The 27,042-nt window shown below is 32.3% G+C and overlaps 2 protein-coding genes and 1 long non-coding RNA gene across 6 annotated transcripts; all 3 read left to right on the forward strand.

Moving 5' to 3' along the window:
- Window positions 1–7,737: 7,737 nt before the first annotated feature.
- Window positions 7,738–16,296, forward strand: EIN2 (NRAMP metal ion transporter family protein). Of its 4 annotated transcripts, none has more exons than XM_022288069.2 (8): window positions 7,738–7,879; window positions 9,074–9,892; window positions 10,423–10,509; window positions 10,677–10,787; window positions 10,870–11,082; window positions 11,816–12,001; window positions 12,128–14,788; window positions 15,323–16,296. In XM_022288069.2, the coding sequence occupies exons 2-8, from the start codon at window positions 9,644–9,646 to the stop codon at window positions 15,704–15,706; spliced, it is 3,891 nt and encodes a 1,296-aa protein (XP_022143761.1). In that variant the 5' UTR covers window positions 7,738–7,879; window positions 9,074–9,643; the 3' UTR covers window positions 15,707–16,296. The 4 variants fall into 4 exon arrangements, with proteins under 4 accessions (XP_022143761.1, XP_022143758.1, XP_022143762.1 ...); XM_022288066.2 differs by lacking the exon at window positions 7,738–7,879 and adding an exon at window positions 7,926–8,343; XM_022288070.2 differs by lacking the exon at window positions 7,738–7,879 and adding an exon at window positions 7,926–8,343 and having other exon boundaries at window positions 11,819–12,001.
- A 1,900-nt stretch (window positions 16,297–18,196) lies between these two features.
- LOC111013593 (uncharacterized) lies at window positions 18,197–19,386 on the forward strand. The gene is made up of 3 exons (XR_002601723.2): window positions 18,197–18,295; window positions 18,796–19,275; window positions 19,372–19,386. It is a non-coding gene; the product is annotated as an uncharacterized LOC111013593 (long non-coding RNA).
- A 3,140-nt stretch (window positions 19,387–22,526) lies between these two features.
- Window positions 22,527–26,030, forward strand: LOC111013592 (phenylalanine ammonia-lyase). Its single transcript, XM_022288061.2, has 2 exons — window positions 22,527–23,010; window positions 24,141–26,030. The coding sequence occupies exons 1-2, from the start codon at window positions 22,643–22,645 to the stop codon at window positions 25,888–25,890; spliced, it is 2,118 nt and encodes a 705-aa protein (XP_022143753.1). The 5' UTR covers window positions 22,527–22,642; the 3' UTR covers window positions 25,891–26,030.
- Window positions 26,031–27,042: the final 1,012 nt, after the last annotated feature.

The raw sequence follows: 27,042 nt of genomic DNA on the forward strand, positions 1-27,042 counted from the left end.
TAATTACTTTTAACTTTATTATTTGTCAATAACTGTTTGAAATATTAATATAATTAATTAATATCGAAATTTAAAAAGAAAATTATAATTTTAAGATTGAAATTTTATTAATAGTTATGTTACTTTTTCTATTATTTTGTTCAATTAAATGTCAATTATTACAAAATAACTTCCACGAAGGCAGATTTCAATGAGGTAGTCTCTCATATAAGATATAAAAATAAATGCAATTATAGTACTTTAGTTCTTTTCTATAAAAAGTTTAGAATAAAAAATTTCCCTTAAAAATCTAGCGATTTCTTTTTTTTTTTTTTGTTGTAACTATTTTGATTAGTTTATAAATTTTGGTTATAATTTTCGGGTTGCTAAAAAAGTAATAATTTTAAGGTGTGGATAAAAAATGTCAAAACAAAAAAGAAAATATATATATATATATATATATTGTGACCAAAAAGGACTCCAATTTTAAATTTCAAAAGCCACTAAAAAACTGTCACGAAGTTTCACATGTAAATTGGACATTTTACCAATTAAATAATAAAATCCCAGCTATTAATTAAATCATATTGAAAAAAGTTCAAAATGTTTGTTGGTCAAGGGTAATAATTTAATTAATACTATATTGATTGCATGCATAATAATATACATACAAGAAATAAACAGCAAGATTTGTTAATCATAATATTAATGATTTAAAATGATGCCCTCCAACATGTGTCCTCTGAGTCAGAAACACATATTTTTGTAGTTAATATCAAGAAAAAGATACAATGAACCAACAATCCCATCTAAGAAATGAACCAACTTTGCCACAAAACCCCATAAATCTGAATCTTCAACAAAAGATGAGGAAAAAAAAAATAATAATATAAAACAGAAGGGTTAAAAATAGATTCTTGGAGCCAAATTATGATCCAAGAAAAATGGAGGGGAAAAAACTCCTTTAATATTTAATGAAATATATTTTCACAAAATAACCGATTTGACATTAATAATTTGATGATATGTCATTGTCGTTAATTTTAAACTGGAAAATTAAAAGAATAAAATAGCTATTTATATTATATATTTAAGAAAATATTGAATGCACATGATGTGGGTTTTGTTGAGAATTGTTAATTAAAAAAAAAAGAGAGAGAGAGAGATGGGGTCAAATGCATAAATATGAATGTGTGTTATAAATATAAATATTATTTTTGTATGGCTAGAGTTCAATGAACGTGTTCGAGTTTGTTAAATGTTTTTGTTTGCTTCATTTTGGGTTGCAGCTTACTTGTTTAATGAAAATAATGCCTCCCTTATTCGAATGTTACTTCTACACAATAATTAATAATATGTACTTTATAAGTTTTGACCAAACTCGGATTTCTTTTAAATACTACATCTTTTTCTTTCTTCTTTACTAAAACATAATTTATCTGGAAAATGTAAATGTGGTTTTCTTTCGGGTCAAATAACAATTTTGGTTGCTAACTTTCGAGACTGTGACCGATGAGTTCATAGATTTTTAAAAGTGTCAAATAAGTATCTGAGTTTTGTTTTACTATTTTCAATTTTCTGAACAAACTATGTACAACTATTTATATTTCTTGATTTTCATTTTGTTTAAAAAGATTCTCAATGTTCTATAAAAAAATTTTAAAACTACGAGAATGAGTTTTTTTGTCTTTTTGTTCCATAGGTGTTTGGACCATGCAATTCTATTCAACATTATCAAATGAGAACTATAGATGTGTTACTTTTTAAGAATTTAAATATAAAATTGAGAATTTAACCAGCTTTAAACACTTTTTAAAGTTTAGGGATTCATGTTATTATTTAACTTTGTTTATTTATTTATTTGGTATGGATTTTAGGACGATTATTATAGAAATTTTGTTTTTTTTTTTTAACCAAAATGAATAATGACATCATCTTTTTATAAAATCATCTCTTCGAGGGATATATTAGAGAAGAAAAAAAAACATCAAATTGACTCTTTGAAAAATGATTGCCCATAATTGGACTAGAGTTGTTTTCAATCCTTTGTTGAACCAGATAAGAGTTTGCCCATTTAAGATTGTTGTAAAAATCAGACCATTCATCCCATTTTTTTAAACATTTATTACCTACAATAGAATAAATAGTCCAAACTATTAAAAAAAAGGGAAAAAAAAGGGAAAAAAAAAAAGAAAAGAAAAGAATAGATGGTCCATAGAGTCACATGGTTTGTCATAAAAGTCAAATTATAGAGTTAAAAAAAGTACATTGGAGATGACTAGATTGATTTACAATGATATAAAAACCGATTAATTTCACCCATCGACCTAAAAAAAAGTAAGCTAATGGATTACAATAAATTGGTATCTCAACCCTTCTCTCATGATCGTGGGCTTGAAAATTTGCACAAAATCCAACAAGTAGTAATCGATATTGAATAGATAGGAAATGACATTATAAAAGTTTGAACACATACCTTCTTGCTCTTATACCACATTAAATCATCAATAACTTAAAAATTTAAGTTAATAGGTTACGATAAATTTAATATCTCAACAACATGAATTACGTTACCACCTAGACCTTGCTATGATGCTGTTCTCAAGTTTTGAACCAAAAAGAATTATTTGAACTTAACGATAGTATCGTAGCTCACTAATATAAAATTGAGACGTTATCACAAATTTACAAGGCATGGTCATCTTACCATGTTCTTCGAGTCAATACATCTCAATTTTACCATGAATCGAGCAAAATTTAAAAGGCGTATTGAATTTGTAAAGAGAACACAAACAAAGTTCTATATTGGCTAGGCAAGAGAATGATCCAGATACTTTATCTCCATTGGCACAGGGCCTGAGGGCTATACCTAAAGTGTATCGTTGTCCTTAACAAGACGATGGACTCAAATTCTCCATATAATCGAGAGATGTAACGTGTTTTAAAAAGTGGATTCAACTGCATATGATTAAATGTATCAAAAGGATCCAAATGTTATTTTTTAAATGAAGTAAACTTCCGCAATCAATTCCAATCCAACCACATAGTTTCACATGTTACTTACCTTAACTGCTGCGCATGCAAGTAAAGTCATGGTGGAGTTCATTTTTGGGGTTTGAATATTGCAGCAGATGCGCCAAATTTCCACATTAAATATGAAGAGGAATAACACCAAATTTTCCATGGAACCCACCATTCTGTTTCCAATCCTCTCCAAACAAACCCCCCGCTATTATTTTAATTAATGATAAGAGCCAAGTTTCAGCGCCCATAAACTCACCTACTCGAATTACTTCATTTTATTTTGAACCTCTTTAATATTTCTTTTTGACTTTCTCTTCTCTGTTTGAGAAAATTATCTGCTTCTGATGTTTGACCCATTTGAAACCAAACAAAAACTAGCATTTTGGGTCATCTCCAAGTTGGTCAAGTTGGCTTCTTGACGTGGCCTGCGCTTCTTTCCTCTCTGCCTGCCAAGTGTTTGTAGAAATGCCGCAACCAAAAAAAATGCCCCTGCCCCTGCCAACTCTACGGCTATGGCCCTATTCCCAATTCCCAAGTATAATTCCTGATGCAGCTATCAGCTCGCGGCTCCATATGTAAGTCAGTATTATTATGATTATGAGTCAGGCTTCGTTTCAGAGGGGATCCCCACGGCCATGGCATCTATGTTGGTCTCTACCTCAGCCATAAATATCATCTTTTTTAAGGCCCCATTCTGTGCTTCTGTCTTCTCTTATTTGACATTACATTTTTGCTGCTACAAAGTTAAGATTTATTGGTTTTAGTTCTTGGAAGAGGGTGGGATATGTTGACTGATTCGTATAAGTTTGGAGATAGCCGTATCTATGAACCGATTTTTTTTGGGGTGAGTATATCTTGTTGACTTTAATTAATTTAGGAGCAACATTTTTTTTCTATTTTTCTTTTTTGACATAGAATCCAAGGCTTGGAGAGAAATACTCAAAAGATTCATGGAGGATTATTTTGGTAGAATGATTTTTTTTTTAATACAACATGTGGGATGAGGATCAAACTCACGATCTTTGATCGTGATTTGAGATATATGACAATTACCTTTGAGCTAGGCTCGTTTTGGTATTTTTTAAAAATGAATTGGTTATAAATTGGTTTGAAATAATATGAGATTAATGACCATGTTTTTTTCCAAGGGCGTTTGATATGGTATAACTTAGGTTACAAATTTGGTTCATGGAATTTTGGTATAGTTTAAATTTGGCCCTATAATTTTTTTTTAATTATCCAGGAAAATTTGTTTGTAATGAAATTAATGAAAGATAGATCTATATCATTGGTGAAACATTCAATAATGTTTTAGATGTTTGGTTGATTGTGATCTTATATTCTAAAATTATATTTATAATTATAAACTAATATTTTTTTACAACACTTAGGATTAGGGGTTCGAATTTACTACCTCTATGTCAATTACCACTGAACTATACTTACTTTAACATAATTATAAACTAATATTAATAGACAATATTATTCGTACATAGTATATGAAAAAAATATGAAGTATTTAAAGGTTGGAGGTCTTAGGCGATGACATTTGCTTATACCACATTACAAATGGTCTAATTTGAATAGTGTAAAGACTGTGTCAAACTAGCAAGTAATTAAGACAGCAATAACCTAAGGTGGCAATCGAAATTCTTTGTTTTCAGATTTATGGGAATATATATTTGACATATTTATGTTTTTTAAACTGTTTTTGAGATTCTATGATTTCAAATGCTAAAAATTTTACTTCACTTAAAAATTTTAAAATGCATGATTACATTCAAAAAAGATAACAAAAATGGATAAACAAAATATATTATTTTATTATAAACTCATTTCATTTTTGTTAAAATGAAAACGTGTAAAATAATATTATAAGTTATATAGTATTGTAAAATAATAATCATAATATATATATATATATATATATAAATTTAATTAATAATTCGAAACACATAAAACATGAGATACAACTATATATTTTTGTCAAGTCTTTATATGGCTAATCAAATGCATCATAAAAAATTATCCTTTATTCATCAATTATAAGCTAGATTTGATTGGTCAAGCATCACTACAAATGTAGAGTCAGATTTTTTATTGATATTATGATATATTGAGTCATCAATGATATCGTTTAATTTATATTTGATTAATAGATAAATCTTTGATTCAAATAATTATCCCTTCAATCATCACATGCTTGGTTCCCTCCATTATATGTTAAAATAATTAAACCACCAAGTTTATGAGAAGTTTCCTACCACTTAAACGACTTAAATGAAATTGTTTAAGAGTTGGTTTGTTTTTTGGGAATGCATGTACGATGATTGAAATTTCAAATGTTTGGAATTTCGTATATAAAAAAATGTTCAAAATTTTAATTAGATATCTATTATATTTGATAATCACAATTATTTTTGTTAGAAAATTTATGAAGATATCTGTAGGTAAATATTTGGATAATCATGTTAGTTTAACATGATTTATTTGTGGAAGTATTTTAAATTTATATTGGGTTCCAAAAATACCCTTCATATATGATTTGCATTTATATAATAGATTTAGTTTTATCAAAATTAATATTTTGTTTTTTATATTAATATAATATTTGTTTAAAAATAATTAATATCAAATATAAATTTTATTTTCAACTTTAATATGTTTTAAAAAAAGACAATTATAATTGGTGTTATCTTTAATGAAATTTATTTATTATATTATAACATTATATTTTTTTAAGAGGAGAAGTATCAGATGAACATTGGTCATTAAAAAAATTAGTCATAAATATTATTAATAATAATTCAATCAAAATATTAAAATAAATAAAGACATTGTATAATTTAATTAACTTTTATTTTATATGTAAATATAATATATAAATATATTTAGTTAATTATTACATCAATTTATCAAATTATAAAATCAAAAATAAAATAATTGATAAAAGTAAATATATGAAAAAATGTAAAGAGATGATGGGCATTTTAAGTTACCGGATATCTAGATATGTCTAAATATCTTCTATTATCGCAAAACAAACGTACGAATTCATATACCGTCCAATAAAAATCTTGTTTTTTCATAAAACAAACGCTACTTAGTGAATTTTAATATAATTTTCAATGATTTTAATGTTATTAATCAACTTACATTTTTGCTGACAAAAACATGAACATGATAGAGTCTATCTAGAAAGACTTTAACTTCATATTAACAATAATACATCAATGTCTTACCATGTAGAGAAAAAAAGTATATTTTACGACGAATTAAATTTTGTTTATTTATTGTCAAATGTCATAACATAACTTAAAAAAAATGAAAACGAATATTCAATTTTTGTAATTTGATAAACAAATACTTCTTGACTCAACTTGAGTCAGGCAAGATTAATTAATTAGTAAGGTCTATCTATTATACTTATTGTTTCAATAATCCACAACTTCCACTATTTTCACGTAAGAAATTATTAATATATGTTAAATTTCATCTCTTAAATGACAGGTAAATATTAAGATAATAGTGTAGTCATTCACAAATTTGTTATTTTCAAAAAAATTAACTTCGATCACTTTTATAAATAAATAATCTATCAACAACCTAAAAAAAAAAGAAACAAGTCGATAAGAACTTAGTTCAACAATAAATGACACATGTATATGACTAAGAGATCATGAGTTCGAATCCCTGACCCTCTATTATTGTGCTAAATTAAAAAAAAGTAGGAACCGTTTTAATAATTTATGTTGGAAAACATGTCAATGTCATAGTTGTAATATGTAGTTTGTGTTTTAATTTGAGAAATTGTTGTATTGTGTAGTTATTTGCAGTTAAAAAGATTTCAATGGTTGTAATATAATACTTAATAGTTTAACATATTTTTGAATTATATTTCAAAAAGTAGTCATCCATCGGAATAAATTTAAAAAACACGATAAAGTAAAAAATAATTATTGAACAAAACTATAATTTATAAGAGAGAGGTGAAGATTTGATAGATAGTGATAGAGGATAGGGAGTAGGGGAGTAGATTTTCCCTACAAAGACTAACACTAAACGAGGTGAAAATTTACTATTTAGGAAGATTTGATAGATAATAGATAGGGAGATAGAGAGTAGAGGAGTTGACTTTTTTCCATACAACGAGACGGAAAATTCTTGTTTAGGCTCCTACAGTATTAGAGTGGGAGAATCCTTATCACCTAATTGGAATGGTTTCCTGTTCTCGTCCCATCCAATATTTTATATATATATATGTATATATATATATAATTATATTGGACTAGTATTAAACATTAATTTTTTTTATTAGGTGATTTAACAACTTTTTATTTAGACATAATATTCTTCCCATAGATATAACAAGGTAAACAGGTCTTCATCTTAAAAAATAACAATGAGGGGAGAATAATTAGGCATGGGGGAGGGATAAAAGAGTAAAATAAGTAGTTAATTCTAATATACCGGGTAAATAACAAAATAAAATAATTAGGAGGGAAATCTCGAGATATAATAAAATGAGGTTATCGAGAGGGGAATTTATATTGAATTAGAAAGAAAGAATAAAATTGAAAAAAAATGGTAGAAATAATTTTAATTCTTGTGCCGACACGTCGTTTGGGTTCGAGTTGACCGTACAGTTGGGGATAATACGCATTCCTAAAGTTTGCTGAAACAAGGAAAGGTAACCATCATCCGTGAGCTGTCTTCACTTCACAAATCCAATAGCTAAAAGAAAAAAAAAAGAAAAAAAGAAAAAGGAAAAAAGGAAGAGGAAGAAAATTTCAGATAATTTGAGCTCTGAGAGATAGAAAATGGCAGTGTCGAAGCGAAAGCACTCCATCACTCTCATCAGCTATAAATGAAAAAGGTAAAATTTTTGGTTTCGTTGGAGTTTCTTTCTGCCGTGTTCTCTCTCTCTCTCTCTCTCTCGTCAAGATAGCTTGAAACAAAGCCCACCAGTAACTTTTATCTCAAAATTTCCTTTTCCATCTCTCTCTAGTCTCTCTCATCTCATCTTTTTTCCCCCAAAAAACTCAGCTCTTTCTCTCTCTATATATAAACCTATGCAATTAACTCCCTCGGCGTTTCTGAAGCATCTCTGAGATCTACTGCCCGCACTAAATACATGGATTGAATGAGATTTCCCACCAACAAAGCCCAGAAGGTGAATTACCCAAACCAAGAGAAGCAGAAGAAGAAGAGAATTTTGAAACCCTACCTTTTTCTTTCTTTCTTTTAATTAAAGTTTCAGCAGCGTTATCAATCATATGTCTCGAAATCCGTGCTAATGGAGCTTGGTTTTTACTTCTCTCTCTTCTTCCTCATCTTCAGGTGCATCGGATCCGTGGTTTCGGATTCTGATCTTTCTTTTTACTGCCCAATTTATTATTGGATACTGGGTTTTGTATGAACCAATTTGATTTGTATTTTTTGCAATTTTTTTAAATTCCTTTATAATGTTTGATGAATGCCCCTGCTGCTTCTTGAACCCCTTTTCTGCATTTTGGCCGTCTAGGGTTTGAATTGTAATGGGCCTGATATTAATTGAACTACTATGACTGCATTAGCAGCTATGGTTGTTGACTTTCTATGACAAAAAGAGGGTTAGGGGCTAGGGCATGCATATTTATTTGTAGGATTACTCATGGTAGTGAACATACTTGTAGAATTCTCCTACCTCCGTAAATCGAGCGTTTTAGAGTTTGCCAAACTGCCTTTGTTGAGAATTACTCCTTCTTATAGTTATAGATGTGGTCTTAGCAACTTTTCCAGTTTGTTCAGTCAACATCTTATCTTCATTCCAAAATATTTTACACCATGCATGATTTCGAAATTTTGTTTATTTATAACAAAGTTGAATTGTGGAGTGGGTATGGATTATGAACTTTCAGCGTTTCTTCTTGTCCTCACCCTCCCGTTTTATTTTATTATTATAATTTTGATATCCTATCATCTAATGTTTCTCCAAATGTATTGTGTAAACACTAGAAATATTTTCTTCTGCATTTCGCTTCTCCCTTCATTTTCTTCGATGCTAACGGATGTCATTTTATTGATTTAGGTCATAGTGGGCATTGGAGGAAGTGGCCTGTGTATCGGGGTCTGTTCTGTTGGTGAAACCAGAACATTCTTTCTTGATCAGGAGTCGTATATGTAACAGATCAAAGTTTTGCTTTTCTGGGTTGAGTTCTCTTATCTTTCTTCGGATGGTCACTAAATTATTTGGGTATCAATATCACTCTGGAGTGGCGTTCAAGTGGATTTTGTTGTAAGAATGCAAGGAAAATAACCACAGCTACAGTTCGAAGATTTCTATGCTATTAGGACTGCTGGAATTGATGACAAAAAGGTGCTGGAATGATATTATTGAACCAATCATGGGATGTACATGTTATATTTGCAAAATATGATGGAACGGGGGTGATTTACAATGCATGAAACTTTTTTATAATAGAAGTTGTTACTTTCTAGTAGAAGTGTGGGGAACATTGTAACCGTAGGAAACATGGACGGTTGTGATGTAAATTATTTATCTTGGTACTTATCAGGAAGTCTTTAGTTTCCTGGACTTGTTAACCAAGCTTTAATACTGCTCTGTCAGACCATATTGTGGGAAATCCCAACTTATACTATGGAATCTATGACATTGCATACGAATCATCTGTCGGGTGCTGTTCATCGGTTTATACCTTTTATTGCACCTGCGCTTCTGGTTTCAATTAGTTATGTTGACCCTGGAAAGTGGGCTGCAACTGTTGAAGGAGGTGCTCGATTTGGGTTTGATCTGTTTGTGTTGGTGCTTCTTTTCAATTTTGCTGCTATTTTGTGCCAGTATCTCTCAGCTAGCATTGGTGTGGTCACTGGAAGAGGTCTTGCCCAGGTATAAATTATTTGTCTTTGAGGCTTCTTGTATTCAAATCGGTTTCTTGTATTCAAATCAGTGGTCTGTCATATCTGAGGGATGTAGTGGTCTATCATATCTGAGGGATGTATCTCCCTTACCTTTGTGCATTTGCTACTGTTTCAGGTGTCTACGAGCAGCTCTTATCTGAAAATCAGTAGACTGATGTTGGTTTTTTTTTCCTCCCTGTGTATCAGTTCTGATATTTTATTTAATACGATAGTTTCTTCTGTTGATTTGTATTCTTGCTTCTCAGTTAAATACATGTGTGTAAGCAATGTCAATTTCTGTTACTGTCTCTGTTTTCAGTTTTGGACCTTACTGATTTGTGATGTTTGATAATGTTAGGCTGTATCCTTCACATTATTCCTCTTCCAGTTTGGTCTGTGCCTTGTGGTTGTATATGGTTGATTACTGTTATTTTTATATTACTTGGCTGCTGGCGCCAAACGTTTCTGGAGGTTTGACATTTTTTATTTCATTTTTTTTTTCTGTTGATAATACCAAAGATCTGCAGCGAGGAGTATGACAAGTGTACATGCATCTTCCTGGGAATTCAAGCAGAGGTTTCCGTGATTCTGTTGGACCTTACCATGGTAATTTTACTTTGTTTCTACTAACTTATTTGAGCCAAACCTTTGATTCAATTTTGTCATGAAACATTTCCAGCGAATCATGGTCTAATTCTATCATATTTAACTTCTTAAAAGGTTGAAAACCAATTTTGATGTAAAGCTAACATGTCATTTAAAAAACATACTAGATCCTGGGCATTTCGCATGGACTTAATCTTCTGCTTGGGTGGGACCTCTTCACTTGTGTCCTATTGACGGGTGTCGGTGCTGCCTTATTTCCCCTTTTTTCTGACCTTCTGGTAAGTGTTAAACTGTTATCACAATCATTTTTAATTCTCTCTTTGATGTAATTCATTATCTTAATGGGTTTCCATTTTCTAGGAAGATGGCAGGGCAAAGTTCCTATATATATGCATGGCAGGATGTATATTGCTCTCTTTGGTTCTTGGAGTACTCATCAGTCAACCTGAAATCCCACTTTCCATGAATCTCATGCTGACAAGGTTAAATGGAGAGAGTGCATTTACTCTTATGAGTCTTCTTGGAGCAAGTGTCATGCCTCACAATTTTTATGTGCATTCTTCTATTGTGCAGGTACTTCTCTTTTCTCCTCTAGCTATTACAAATGTTTTGATTTTCCCGGTCAAAGTGTATGTGCAAATAAGGAAAGTCAAAAGAGATGATCCAATATCTTATGATTAGGATGTCATTTAATGCAGTTCATTTATACTGGAACTTCTAGGATTGGATACTCCATGCTAGAGAATGATAAATGTGCATATAGATTTTCTCCTTGTCAAAGTCCTTGATAAATAAGTAAATATTTTTAGAAATTACGTTCTTGTCATTGTGAGATGTTCAAATATTCATATTTTAAGCCTTGGAAAGGCCAAAACTGCAAAATGTTGCTAAATTCGTAATTTCCATGTAAGTTTCTACTTGGTAAAAACCACAGGAGTTTTGAAGTAGTGTATGTGGCTTTTGTGAATAACTCGTACTTCCATCCCTCAGTTCCCAATTTTTAAGCATCTAGATGTCTTTCAAAGTTTGCCGATTTAACTTCATAATGTGTTGAATGTGAATAACTTGTACTCAACATACATCCCCGATCCCCCCAGTTCCTAGTTTCAAGCATCAAGATTTCTCTACTCTGCAAGGTAAAAGAACTTTTTATCAGTGTTATTAAACTTGTATTGTATCGTACAAGTTAAAACGAATCACAAGTCTTGTTCTGTTTCACAAGTTAACAACCTTGCTTTATATTTTAATAATATTAATTTAGATGTCCGTATTTTTTTTGTTATGATTTTCCAATATTTTCTTGCAGCAGCACCAGAGTCCGCCAAACATTTCCAAAGAAGTTTTATGTAATAATCATTTGTTTGCTATCTTCTGCACATTCAGTGGAATTTATGTGGTGAATAATGTTCTCATGAACTCAGCTGCAAATGTATTCTATAGCAGTGGCCTTGCTTTGCACACCTTCCCAGATGCATTGTCTCTAATGGAGCAGGTATTCTTTAGCCCCACTTCCCCCTCTCCCCCAATATATTTTGCTTCGATACTTGCTACGGTAGCTCAGTGTTACTTTATGTGTATTGAAATTGATCTTATTTCCCGTTCACCCCAAATTATGCAGGTATTTAGGAGCCCAGTGGTATATGTTCTCTTCTTACTTGTTCTGTTTCTATCAAATCAAATCACAGCACTCACATGGAGTCTTGGTGGTCAACTGGTCCTGACTAATTTCTTGAAATTAGATATTCCTGGTTGGCTCCATTGTGCTACAATTAGGATTGTTGCCATTATTCCAGCACTCTATTGTGTCTGGAGTTCAGGAGCTGAAGGGATGTATCAACTTCTTATATTTTCTCAGGTTATGGTAGCTCTTTTGCTTCCATCTTCTTTGATTCCCCTCTATCGTGTTGCTTCATCAAGACCAATAATGGGTGCCTTCAAAATATCGCAGCTTGTGGAGTTCATAGCACTTGTTATCTTTATTGGAATATTAGGTTTGAAAATTGTATTTGTTGTAGAGATGATATTTGGTAACAGTGATTGGGTAGTTAATTTGAGCTGGAACATGGGGAGTGGGATGTCAATCCCATATGTGGTTCTCCTTAGTACTGCTTGTTCATCATTCTGTCTGATGCTATGGTTGGCAGCTACCCCATTAAAATCTGCCACTGCTATTGCCCAATTAGATGCTCGAGTATCGAACTGGGATATGCCAGAAACTTTACCTGATTCAGCTGCAGAGAGAGAGGATATTGATTTGGGGAAAAGTTCATACACCACAGAGCCTATAGAAAGTCATTCAGACTTGTCTACTGCAGAATTTGATTTTAATTTGCCAGAAAACATTATGGAGCCTGATCCGGTGCTTGGTTCAGTTGCTCAAGGTGAGGATCGATCTAGTGGTGTAGTTCCTAGCTTCCCGAAGTTAGTTTCAGAGGAACTCATATCCACTGAGGAATTAGTCTCATCCTCAACTGTGGCTCATGATGTTCCTGATTCAACATTGGCAGACAAAAAGATCTTAAAAATTGATTCAGTGGAGCCCATTGAAAAAACTGTTGGACTGGATGCTGACTTGCGATCTGAGAAGGATGATTATGAGATCGATAATTGGGAGGCTGAAGAGTCATTGAAAGAGATTTCTGGGAGTATGCCATCATCAACATCTGAGGGTCCTGGATCTTTTAGAAGTCTTGGTGGAGAAGGTGGGAATGGTACTGGTAGTCTTTCAAGGTTAGCTGGACTCGGACGTGCTGCAAGGCGCCAACTAACTGGAATTCTTGATGACTTTTGGGGACAATTGTATGATTTATTTGGACAGGCGACTCAAGATGCAAAGATTAAGAAACTAGATTTATTGCTGGGAATTGATTCAAAACTTGTAACTTCCTCTCTGAAATTGGATGCTACTGGAAAAGACTTCCCTGGATACATATCTGTTGGAAGCAAAGCATCTGATCAAATTTCTTCAAATAATTTATATGACTCCACCAAGAGTCAGAGGGTACAAGGTTTAGAGTCATCCTACGGAGTACAAAAAGGACATCCATCATTATTGTGGCCTAACCACATGCAGTTTTGGGATGCATGTTATCCTAATTCTAGCCCTAATCCTATTGACTCTGGAGAGAGGCGCTATTCTAGTGTGCGCAGTTTGCCTTCTTCTGAGAGTTGGGATTATCAGCCTGCCACAGTCCATGGTTATCAGATTACATCTTATCTTAGTAGAATGGCCAAGGACAGAAGTTCTGATAACTTGAATAGTCAGTTGGATCCATCAGGCTTTAAATATCCGTCCTTGGGTGGTGGTGGTGCAAGCTTGAGAGACTCACTTGCATTTAAAATGGGGCAAAAGTTTCAAAGTGGCTTGGGTACTTGTCAGGCCCCTTCCCCTGGATTGCATAACTTGCCTGTATCCAGGAGTCCTGCTTCCCAATCTGACAGGCCATATTATGATCTTTCCCCCTCTGGAACTGCTGAGAATTTATTGACTGTATCTAATACAAAGAAATACCATAGCTTGCCTGATATTCATCGGGATCAGCATGTATCAGATAAGAGTTCTCAGTGGGATGGTGTGACTGGTTATGGATCATCTATTGGTAGAACAACAGCTCGTGGACTGTCGTTCTCAAATTCTGGATCAAGAATAGTTGCTCCTTCAGCATTTGATGAGCTTTCTCCATCAAAAGTGTACGGTGGTGCTTTATCACCACAAATGAATTCTCATCTGGATTCTGGATCCCTCTGGTTTAAACAGCCTTCTGAACAATTTGGCTTGGATAAAAATAGCAATCCTGAGAGTAAAGGAATTGGGAGGGTTCATTCAATTAGTCAAGAAGCCTCTTTTGTTGTGAATTCAGAGGCCAGGCTTCTCCAGTCTTTCAGAGACTGCATTGTCAAACTTTTGAAATTAGAAGGATCAGACTGGTTGTTTGGGCAAAGTGATGGTGCTGACGAGGAACTAATTGATTGTGTAGCTGCCAGAGAGAAATTTATTTGTGAAGCTGAAGCGAGGGAGATGAGTCGGGTGGTTCGCATGAAAGAATCTCCTTCATTTTCTCCTGATAATAGGAGATTGGGTTCTGGAATGAAGAATGATACAAACTTTACAAATGTTTCTATATCCTCAGTACCTCATTGTGGGGAAGGCTGTATTTGGAGATCAGATTTGATTGTAAGTTTTGGTGTATGGTGCATTCACAGAATCCTGGATCTCTCACTTATGGAAAGTCGGCCAGAACTATGGGGAAAATACACTTATGTACTCAATCGTCTTCAGGTAAATATTGACTATTTTTTCTCTGTATCAATAACATTTTACCTACTGGCAGGCAGAAAATGTCTCTTGCTGAAAAATACCACTGGTGTAGGGCTTATTTGATAAATCTTACATCTGTTGCAGTAAATGTTGACTGAAATATTTTTGGACAATATGGATTACATGAATTCTGATGGCATCACTTGTTTTATGAGTCCAACCTAGCCATCTCTGTTTAAGCATTTAAGATTATATACATGAATATGTAATACAATGTCTACTTCTCATGACGTAGTAGGTAGTAGGCTGCAAGAATTTCTTTTTGAAATATAAATTCGTTTATATACAGGCATGATTTTCTATTTTATAGTCTAAATACAACATGCAAAAACAACTCGTATTTATGCATGTAGTAGGAATTGTCATCAGAATCTCCAATTATATCGTCATGGCAGATTGCAGAAGAGTGCATTGTTCTGTTTCACTTGCTTTCTTGATTTTGTCACTTTTTTTTTCTTGGATTCTAATTTTGCCGACCCTAATGGTAACTTTCAGGGTATTATTGATCCTGCATTTTCGAAGCCCCGTATACCAATGCCGCCGTGCTTCTGCCTTCAAATTCCTCAAGCATTCCAGCAGAGGTCAAGCCCACAAATTGCAAATGGAATGTTGCCTCCTGCTGCAAAACCAGGCAAGGGAAAATGTACCACTGCCGCAATGCTTCTGGATATGGTCAAGGATGTAGAGATTGCAATCTCCTGCCGAAAGGGCCGAACTGGTACAGCAGCAGGCGATGTAGCTTTCCCAAAGGGGAAGGAGAACTTGGCGTCGGTCCTCAAGCGCTACAAGCGACGGTTATCCAATAAGCCTGTTGCCACTCACGAAGTATCATCTGTTTCACGCAAGCTTCCAGCAACATCCGTTCCTTATAGCTCATAGTATTTACCCAAACATGGTGATCAGATCACCCAGCTGTTTAATTTTGGAAAGCAGCTCATGGTCGGAACGAGATGCCCCCCATCCTGGTCTTTCGCACTTTCTCCCTTTTTCTCTCTCTGAAAACATGTATCAAAGCCCTTGCTGCGAATTTTCTTCCCACATGTTAAAATATGGATAGGATGTGACTCACCGGACTTTTAGTTGCAGCAAAACTCAAGGAAACTGGTGCAAACAAGTCACATGGAAAGTTGATTGTTATAATGGTTGCACCAGTTAGTTACTTGTGTCCAAGTAAATTGCTGGAGAGATCACAAGGTGACTTGAAAAGCTCAAAAAAATGTTAGTATATAGCAGACAGAGCTAATGTTGCTGTATATATTGTCTCTGCAAAACTTTCTGAACATTTCAAAATCTCTTTCCACATAAGGTATTCTAGTCTGGCTGTTTGTTAGATGATGGGGCTACTTTCTTCTATTGCCTGCCCGCCTTGACGGGTCATAAGACAACTAGATCCTCTCGGGTTATCGAGTGTGTTTTTGTCGATTCAGATCATCTGAATTGGTTTATATCTAGATGTTCTTCTGGGTTCATTTCTCTTTCCTTGAGATGCCTTTCTTTTGAACTGAAAAGCATATTTGAACGTTTCTAGGTGCAAAATTCTTTTGGTTTATCATAAAGTCAATGAAGTGAAAACCAAATTATGAAAACATGGCCAATTTGGGGGTTTCCCTGTTGTGGAGATATTGCTTTTAATAATGCAGGTCACCTTCTGGGGCCTAACATTACACAATACACATGGAAGGTTTCTAATTCAGTTTGCTGTTGAGAATTTTTTTTTCTGTTTTTTGGGTACTAAAGTTTTAGTTTAATGTGTGGATGAAATGATTTGTTGGAATAAAATTATCAGTATTTTGACTAATGAGGTTTCTTTTCTGCTTAAAAGTTATCATTATTTTCAGAAAATTTGAACTACTAGTTTCTTCTTTTTGTAATGTATGTGTATGTATTAAAGTAGTAAATATAATGTTTTTTCAATCAGCATTTAAGTTATTCTAATCATGAACTTGGCTGCAAATTTGGAGTAGGGTTAAAATATCTCTACTCCTTTTAACTTTTGTTTGCGGTGTGATTTTAGAAAAAAAATGATATTTAGGATGAGACAATGGTTAAATCTTGTGAAGTAGCTAATAATTTATTAAGAATAACAATGAGGGAAAGTAGTTGAATGAAAAATACATCTATTATCTTTATTATCTATCTTGAGGTCGAATGTTGGTTTTACATTACAATTTTATATTTGTCGAACCAAAAAGAAATAAAAAATAAAAAATAGAGTGAGCAGAAGTATTTCTCAATGTCCCGACTATTCACGGAATGTGAGAAGTAGTGAATAATCATCCACTTTCGGAAGAAATCGAAGAATTTCTCGAGAATCCTACAAGATCCATTCGTTCTTTTTCCTCTAAACCAGATGTAATATATTTTCTCCCATGTATTTAGTGAAATCTAACATAACAATACTTCGGTTTTTATTTTTTACTTTATGTACTTAGAGCTAAGTTAGTTTTAATTTTATAATTATATTTCATTAAATTAAATCTTCAAGTTGTATACATTATGAAATTAAAACCTTCACACAATAAATTTACAGGATTTCTCAAATATGAACCGATTAATTATTTACAAAATTCATTAATAAAAAGGTCCAAAGTTCAAACTCGATAGCAAAACATCCAAATTCAAGAAAAGAAAAGTCCAACTCAGCCACAAAACTAGCTTGGCCCGACTACAAGATCACTTATCCTCGAGTTAAACTACAAATTTGAAAAAAAAAAAGTTATATTAAATATCTGTATGGTAGCATCTCTACTTTCTTATTTCTTATTTTTCGTATTCAATTTGTTGGAGGTTGTTACCGCCCGTCAGTATTTAAGAAGACAAATCTACCTAAAATAACGGTGACTATCCTCAAGTTTCACTAGTTCGGTATATAGCTTTCGAGCCGACCTACTAAGATTTCTGCAGGTGCATAAGCAATGTTCTATTTTCGATAACACGCCGCGTTTCAAAGGCGGTTGAATGATCGTTACGCCTCATGTTTTTATTACTTTTTTAATAAAAATAACAAGAAATAAAATAATTAACAAGCATAATTTTATTTAAAAAAATAATAATAATAAAAAAAGAGAAAAGTTATCAACCACCCTAGTTGTATAGTTCATCCAAAACGTTAAATTCAATTATAAAAATTTAAAATGTAAAGTAAAAAAAAAAAAGGATTCATCTAATTCTAATCACATATTCACAAGGGTAAAATAAAAACGTCTTTTCCAGAAACTAATTCTTATTGGAAAAAAAAATAAAAAGGTCACGTCAAGACCAGCCCTTTGGACTTATATGGAGCCGTGACGTACACATAAACAAGTTTTTAATTTAATAAATAAACAAATAAAAAATATATATATATTATATATATATATATTTCTTTTTGGAAAAAGGCCACAGATCCTTTTTATTTAATCTCTCTCATCTCTCTCTCTCTCTCTCTCTTCTGGCTTTGCTTGGTTTAGGTGAAACACAGCAAAAAAGGTAACCAAAATTAAACCTTTTTTTTTCTTGAATTTCTTCTTCTTCTTCTTCTTCTTCAGTATAAATCTGTTGCTGTTTTCTGATCCTTTGATCATCTCCTTCAGCTGGCTGTTTCATAATTTTTTCCTTTTAGTTTCATATTAATATAATACATCAATTCCTTTCCAATTTTTCTTTTTTCTTTTTTTTTTTTTTTATCTTCATTCATCTCCTTCCCTACCATCAAACACACCATAAATTCATTTTCTTTAATAAAAGATATAATAAGCCAAAATCTTTTAGAAGATCTCATAATTTTTAATATCTAGATTCTACATACATCATCATACTATCACTAAAGTTTCCATCTATACAATTTTCATTTGTTAATAGTTAGTAAATACTAGTTAACAAAATCAATTCAAATAATCAATACATATAAAGTATAAACATTATAATCTTCCAAAGTTTTGAAGAATTATTTCTCACCATTTTTTAAAATAAATATTTTACTCTGGTAGGAAGGCGAAGAAAAGAGAATGGGATACGTGTTGATAATTCCTATGTGGATGCTACTGTTCGTTTTGGTCGTGGGCCTTACCGTTTACCTACTCGTAAGGGCCCGTAATCGAAGGCAAGCAGCCCAAATTCCAGTGTATTATGGGCCTCCTGCTCCCCCGGCCCCATTTCAGGCCCAAGATAAGCCCAACTGATCGCTCCAATACTCCTACTAATATGTTTTGTGTGGATCTGAACTTCTATCTTGGATTGTTACTGCTTGTGTGAAAGTAAATTATAATGAATTTGAAATGGAACTTATTTTACTAGCTATTATTTTAGCTTATTGTTGCCATAGATTCATTTTAATTATTCTTTGACAGTGAGTTAATTTTGAATTCTGTTGGATTATGTATAATGACGTGCCATGTATTCTTAAGGACAATTTAGAGTTCCTGTATGTCTTCTCGGTCCCACCAATCATTAGATCTCTCGATCTTAAGGTAGGTTCGGTCTATATAGCTGATAAAACTGGTTTGTTACGTAGCGGTTCTCAATCATTAAATACTTATATATACCATAGCGTACTCCTTATGCAGGTACGTGAAATCAGTTGCTCCACGTGATACTCAATAGGTTGGATTGTGTGATTGACTTACTTTTTAGAGTGCTCATCTATGTTTTACACCTAAAGGCTTGGCCCCGCCTTGTTTGGAGAATGAGTCTATATCTAGGCATGACTTAGTCAGTTATTCTCGCAATTCAGGTAAGATTCAGACCGTCACTTCTCTAAAAGCACGGTTCTTTCCTCCCTCCTTGGATTGGAGCTCGTCCATTCCTTGGGTGATCCCTTGCTTTCACGTTCGAGTGTTTGCTCGTCGTTTAGGTCGGTGAGTTTTCTTACTTATTCATGATTCTTGAGAATAGTAGGATTTTGATTAAAACGAATTCAATATATCTATAGAGTTTAAAATTACTTAGTAGGATGTAAAAACGTAGGAAATATCGTGAATTATCGATTGTAGTTTCTTTTATCTTTTTTTTTTAGTTCAAGAAAGGGTGTTGACGAAATTCAAAATATCAATCGAAAAGTTATTAATACCTTAATTAACTTATTATAGAGAGGTTACTAAAGTCTTACTTTTTGAACTCAATAGCATGGTGGAGATTCGAACTTCTAATATATTTTGGTCCAAAGTACGATTTAACCAATTAAGTTATTAAAAAAAAACTAATTGAATTATGCTTTTAACTTAAAATTTAATTAATTCAACTATATTTAGATTTCTATTTATATACAGTGTTAATTAAGAATAATGGTTATGTCAAGATTTTAAAATTGAAGATTATCGGTCATCATTTTTCATTTATAGATGATTGGAGCTTTAATTCAATTCATCTAACTAGATTACCATGTATAATTTAATAGATAAAAGTACTTCTTAATATATCTATTAAGATAATTAATAATTAATTAATATATATTTATTACACTTTTTTTATACTTAAATTGTAAAAATAATTAAAAACAATTAGAAACCGATAATTTTTCTCGACAACATCTCTCGGATCTAAGAATGAGATGAATACGGATGACGAGCATTAGCATGTGAGAGAACATCCTCACTCGCACCCACACCATTGTCATCTCTACTATACATAAAATTTAATTCGTGTATAATTAAAATTTTAAAATATTTTAAACATCAATTTAAATTGTTTTTAAACTTTCTTAAAATTGTTTTTAAAATCACAGGTGCTGAATTGAAATTAAACTCGAAAGTACTGGTACGATGGAAGAGAGGGAATCGTGGTTGACGTCAGTTACCAAAAAACGTGGGGCCAGGCCATGATCCTGACCCCAAATAACTTGGTAGGTGAAACGAATGGCCGAGATTCAAAAGCATTTAATTTCTTTAATTCATTTAAAACAAATAAACAAAAAATAATATTTTCCCAAACATAAGAATCGTGGATGTTGAATTGTCAATTTTGGTGCTGTCAGTGATGGCGTGGGTCCACAAAAGTCACCCACCTTTGAAATAACAAATCAAAGGCTTAGATCACCACTTCCAATTCTCATCATTTTTTAAGATATTATTATTAAATCAGACTATAAGTTTATGTAAACTAATTTAGTTGGGTTAACACATAATTTAATTTTCTAAAAGTTAAGAGTAAATAAAAATATAATCCAAATCAAACTCAAAATTCAAATGGGAGTAAATGATCATATTTATAAAATAAATAAATAAAAAATTGTGACATTTTTTAAAATGCATATTCAATTCTAATTTTATCTTTTAACATACATTACACTTCAATAGAGTTATAATAAAATGAATTTTGAAACAACATTCCCTGCAACCTAGACATGTGTTTTATGAGGTCTCTTCTTTTATTGTCTCTCAATTTTTTTTCAACCCCCCTCATTCTCTTTGTTCAATTATGGTTGTGGTCCATCTTATTAATTCCAAAAAAAAAAAAAAAATACTTGACTCATTCAATTGTAAAGAACAAATTTGTCCTGATCACCATTAAATGTTTGACAACTAAAAAAGATAAATGTCAAAAATAGATACATTTTATAAAAATTAATAAGTTGTCAATTTTTATCGGTGGTGTGGCCAAGATTTGGTCCTTACCGTTTATGGATCAATAACATATTTCTTTTTATGAGTGCAATATGGATTTCTCTATGTAGAAAGAGATTTTTTGTTTATAGAAATTAAGAAATAATTAATTATGATAATTAAAAATCTTAATTTTTTAATTTCTCCATGGAATGGATTCAGGAGTTTCACACATCTTCGAGTAACAAGTATTTTTCTTGATTCAATCGATGCTACCGCTTACCTTAACGTAGAGATGGATAGTACTGGATATGACTCTAGCTTTAGGTAGTACTCATCAGACGTAAAAGAAAATAGTAAACTTTTGGTTTGAATCGAGGGAAGTTGGTAAGAAAATAAGGATAAAAAGTGGGGGTTAAGTTCTGACAATGTGGCTAGAAGACATTGAAGACATTGGAGGGAAGGAGACAAACTTTTTCTCCCACGTTTTAAAAACCTAAAAATATTACTGCATGGCAGGTGTTTGGGTGTTAGATTTATACATTAGTAAAAGGTCATAAGAAGTATTTACAAAATGGACAATATCATATGATTATAAAGATATTTGAGAGTACGAGAATACTGTTATCCTTAACAAGTAGTATCATAGCCATGATCTATCTTCGAGTGCCGAAAAAAAAAATGATGAAGAGATTATACCCAAAACATGATATGAAGGATATCGTTGTCCGTAGGAATGCATGAATTTTGAAATAAGGAAACATTGGAATCTACGTAAGCTATCTCAAATTCACTTTTCTTTTAGAGGTAATATGAGAAAATAAAGTTATATGGATTAGATTGTGAAACGGAGGGAAAAAAAAAAAGAAAAGAAAAAGAAAAAAAAATGCATATCTCCACCAACCCACGTCCACTTGCAATCCCACTTGGAAGCCACGCTGCTTAATTCTCAGCCGTTAGATATAACATATCAATTTTGTTTAGATCTTACGGTCGAGATTAAATTTCAACTAATCTCCCTCCTGGAGTTTTTCTTCCACCAACACCATCTAGCTCACCTACCCCCGCAGACACAATTCATTTCATTTAGTTCGTTAATTAGAAAATAAAAAAATACAAAAAATAAAAAAGAAAATTCAAAAATACAAAATTTTCCCGTTCTATTTAAGTGTTCTCATCCTCCCTCCGTAACTCAGGAAATCAAAATCTGAATTAAAAAGATTTAAAGCATTTCCTCCACCAAAACCTTCTTCTCTCTGTTCGAAGAGATTTTGTTCATCTTTTACACATTAATCCGATGGCTGAGCAAAACGGGTTTTGCGTCGTGGGCCGGAGCGACCCGCTAAACTGGGTCGGAGCCGCGGAGTCGCTGAAGGGAAGTCATTTGGATGAGGTGAAGAGGATGGTGGAGGAGTACCGGCGTCCGGTCGTGAAGCTCGGAGGCGAGACGCTCACCATTTCTCAAGTTGCTGCCATCGCGGCTCGAGACTCGGAGGTCACGGTGGAGCTGTCCGAGTCGGCTAGAGCCGGTGTCAAAGCCAGTAGTGATTGGGTGATGGAGAGTATGAACAAAGGAACAGATAGCTATGGTGTTACCACCGGTTTTGGTGCTACTTCGCACCGACGAACCAAACAAGGTGGTGCCCTTCAGAAGGAACTCATACGGTTAGTTATTAATGGTACTATATTACTTAGTTATAAAAAAATTGACAATATATATTCCTAGGACTTTATGAGGTATCGTATTTTTATGATAAGTTATTATTAATAATGGTACTATATTACTTAGTTATAAAAAAATTGATGATATATATTCCTATGACTCTATGATGTACCGTATTTTTTAAGTATGTTTTACATATTATATATTTAAGTATATTTTACGTCATTTGTGTAATTGTCTCTTTTTATTAATATGGTTCTAATTTATTTAATAAATAAGTTGATCACTGAAATTTTAATTTAGACCCAATCAAAAAACAGCACACCACATAATTAAATAGGTAAGAAATTCAATTAATATTTTCTTTAGGAAGTATGTATAGAAGATATAATTATTTTTTTAATTTTATTCGGAAAACTAGTTTAAAAAAATTATTCAATCAAATAATATTTTTTACATGATTTCTTTTTCGATTAAAACATAAATTTGTTTTTAAACTAGATTTCTGAATAGGCTGTTAATATTCTAAGGATCTATGATAAATAATATACTTTTTTCACATATTAAAATAAAAATATTAATTTCAATCTCGTATTATATTTATTAGTTTCTAGAAACTCAAGCCCATTTGTTTCTAAAAGTTATGGGGGAGGTGAAGTTAAACCAGAAATATGAGAGTTAAAAAGCGGTCTATTTCATTTTTAGTTTTCTATTTTTAAAAATCATACTTGCGTACATTTTTTATATAATATTTTTTAGTTTTCTATTTTTAAAAATCATACTTGCGTCCATTTTTTATATAATATCAAGAAAATATATTTGAATTCTTCAAATTTTAAAAACTAAAACTACTCTTGAAAAATTACTTTTTTAGTTTTTTTAAAATTTGGCCTAGATTTTAAAAATGTTTATAAAAACTAAATAACAAAACAAAAGAATACACAGGTGAAAGTAATGTTTGTAAGCTTATTTTTAAAAACAGAAAACTAAAAATGAAAAAGGTTAGCAAAGTGAGGCCCGAGAAATATGGATAAATAAGTATATTAAAATTATATTATCTTATTTAATAAATTTTGAAAATTTAATCCAACTTCAGTGAAACTTTTTTCTAATTTATTTTTTTATTTTGTAGATTTTTGAATGCAGGGATATTTGGAAATGGCACCGAGTCAAGTCACACTTTGCCTCACACAGCAACAAGAGCAGCTATGTTGGTTAGAATCAATACTCTCCTTCAAGGCTACTCAGGGATTAGGTTTGAAATTTTAGAAGCCATAACCAAACTTCTCAACCACAATATTACTCCATGTTTGCCTCTCCGTGGAACAATTACGGCTTCGGGAGATCTCGTTCCTCTTTCTTACATTGCTGGATTACTCACGGGTAGACCAAATTCCAAAGCTGTCGGACCAAGTGGAGAAAGTCTTGATGCGAATGAGGCTTTCCAACAAGCTGGTATTCCTTCTGGGTTCTTCGAGTTGCAGCCTAAAGAAGGGTTGGCTCTTGTAAACGGGACTGCTGTTGGTTCTGGGTTAGCTTCTACTGTTCTTTTTGAAGCAAATATTTTGGCTGTTTTATCTGAGATTTTATCTGCTATTTTTGCTGAAGTTATGCAAGGTAAGCCTGAATTTACTGATCATTTGACCCATAAGTTAAAGCATCATCCTGGTCAAATTGAGGCGGCGGCAATCATGGAACATATTTTGGATGGAAGCTCTTACATGAAAACTGCTAAGAAGCTGCATGAAATTGATCCACTCCAAAAGCCAAAACAAGATCGTTATGCTCTTAGAACTTCACCTCAATGGCTTGGTCCATTGATTGAGGTCATTAGATTTTCTACCAAGTCCATTGAGCGAGAGATTAATTCAGTCAACGATAACCCTTTGATTGATGTTTCAAGGAATAAGGCTTTACATGGAGGTAACTTTCAAGGAACTCCAATTGGAGTCTCTATGGACAACACTCGTTTGGCCATAGCTTCGATTGGAAAGCTCATTTTCGCTCAATTTTCAGAGTTGGTCAATGACTTTTACAACAATGGTTTGCCCTCAAATCTCTCTGCAAGTAGAAACCCAAGTTTGGATTATGGATTCAAAGGTGCGGAAATTGCCATGGCTTCTTATTGCTCCGAGCTTCAATATTTGGCGAACCCAGTTACTACTCATGTCCAAAGTGCAGAACAACATAATCAAGATGTCAACTCTCTTGGTTTAATATCGTCAAGGAAAACAGCTGAGGCAATTGATATTTTGAAGCTCATGTCTTCCACATTTTTAGTTGCACTTTGCCAAGCAATTGACTTGAGGCATTTGGAAGAAAACTTGAAACACACAGTAAAAAACACAGTAAGTCAAGTGGCCAAGAAAGTCCTCACCACAGGTGCCAATGGAGCGCTTCACCCATCAAGATTTTGTGAGAAAGATTTACTCAAAGTTGTTGACAAAGAATATACCTTTGCTTACATTGATGACCCATGCAGTGTCACTTATCCACTAATGCAAAAGTTAAGACAAGTTTTGGTTGAGCATGCACTTTCAAACGGAGAAGATGAGAAGAAGCCAAACAACTCAATCTTTCAAAAGATTGGAGTTTTTGAGGAGGCATTGAAAACTATTTTGCCTAAGGAAGTAGAAAATGCAAGGGTAGCTTATGAAAATGGAAAATCTACCGTTCAAAACCAGATTAAAGAATGCAGATCATATCCATTATATAAGTTTGTGAGATCAGAATTAGGAACTGGGTTGCTCACCGGAGAGAAGGTAATATCTCCTGGAGAAGTATGTGAGAAAGTGTTCACAGCTTTATGTCAAGGAAAGATGATTGATCCAATTTTAGAATGTTTAAAGGAGTGGAACGGTGCTCCGATCCCTATTTGCTGAAGACTCAGGAACACAGGAACCGTGTGCTTTGTTATGTTTTTCGTTTTTTTATCTTCCTACTTGTAATTTATGGTTTTGGTATTTATTTTCTTTCATTTTACAAAGAAACGGTAAATGTATGACAATTTATTTCCTAAAAATTCCACCATGTTAATAATATTTTTGAAAAAATTATGTTAAACACAAATTTAAAAGATTAGAACTGTATTAGACAGAAAGTTCAACTTTTTTTTATAAATTTTTAAGCAAATGCATAATATATTAGAGATACACTAGACACAAAATAAAAATTTCATATACCTATGATATACTTTTAATAAAACTTAAGAATCTATTATGCTCGACATCTGGAATTGGTATGAAATGATTTCAAATTCCAGTATTTTAAACAATGGAAATGGTTTCGAATTTTTTTAAATCAAAATAATTATAAATCATTAAAATTAAAATTTATTGTTGGATATTCATGAGAAATGAAAATAAAGTATAACATTTTACTATTATGTCATTAATATTTAAAATTAATATAATATTTTAATATAAACTAGTAATTTCAATCCTGAAAACATAAATAATTTAATCAAATCAATCTAACAAAAGTTAAAACTTGTCAATGTCACGTTTATTTATGATGATGAAAAAAAAAGTATAGAAGAGTCACTTTATAGTTATTAGAATTGAAAAAAAAAAGCAGGAGAAATCAAAATTTGAAACTAATTTAATTGATGATGATGTCCAATAGAGTTGGAGTGATACGTATTCTTTTTCCACCAAAATAGGGTCCAAATTGGAATTTTTTGAGTTTAAACTTAAAATCCCCACAAATCCAACCGATTTAGAACGAAAAATATTTGAACGAAAAAGTGAATTTCAAATCATTTAGGATTTCAAATTCTTTTTTCTTTATTTATCCAAACACCGATTTTGAAATCCCTCGAAATTGAGGTTCAAAAGTTAATAACAAAATCGAAAAAATTTGAAAATATATAAAATATTTTTAAAATTTAAGAACCAAATAAATACAAAATTGGAAGTTTACGTGATACAACTTCTGCTCACAACAACCATCCAAAGAAAAAAGAAAAAGTTGAACCAACCTCTCCTAAGAACCTCACCAACCCCTCCCTCTCAAATCCTTTTTGGAGGCGCAGT

The sequence above is a fragment of the Momordica charantia genome (assembly GCF_013281855.1).
Source record: "Momordica charantia cultivar OHB3-1 chromosome 1 unlocalized genomic scaffold, Mcharantia_2.0 BLBB01000001.1, whole genome shotgun sequence".
Lineage (NCBI taxonomy): Eukaryota > Viridiplantae > Streptophyta > Magnoliopsida > Cucurbitales > Cucurbitaceae > Momordica > Momordica charantia.

Excerpts from the sequence above, each read along its gene's own strand:
- EIN2 (XM_022288069.2), top strand. The coding sequence starts at position 9,644 with ATGGAATCTATGACATTGCATACGAATCATCTGTCGGGTGCTGTTCAT. Across the intron at positions 10,510-10,676 it reads TTCTGTTGGACCTTACCATG|ATCCTGGGCATTTCGCATGG; the intron begins GTAATTTTACTT and ends AAAACATACTAG. Across the intron at positions 12,002-12,127 it reads CATTGTCTCTAATGGAGCAG|GTATTTAGGAGCCCAGTGGT; the intron begins GTATTCTTTAGC and ends CAAATTATGCAG.
- LOC111013592 (XM_022288061.2), top strand. The coding sequence starts at position 22,643 with ATGGCTGAGCAAAACGGGTTTTGCGTCGTGGGCCGGAGCGACCCGCTA. Across the intron at positions 23,011-24,140 it reads CTTCAGAAGGAACTCATACG|ATTTTTGAATGCAGGGATAT; the intron begins GTTAGTTATTAA and ends TTTATTTTGTAG.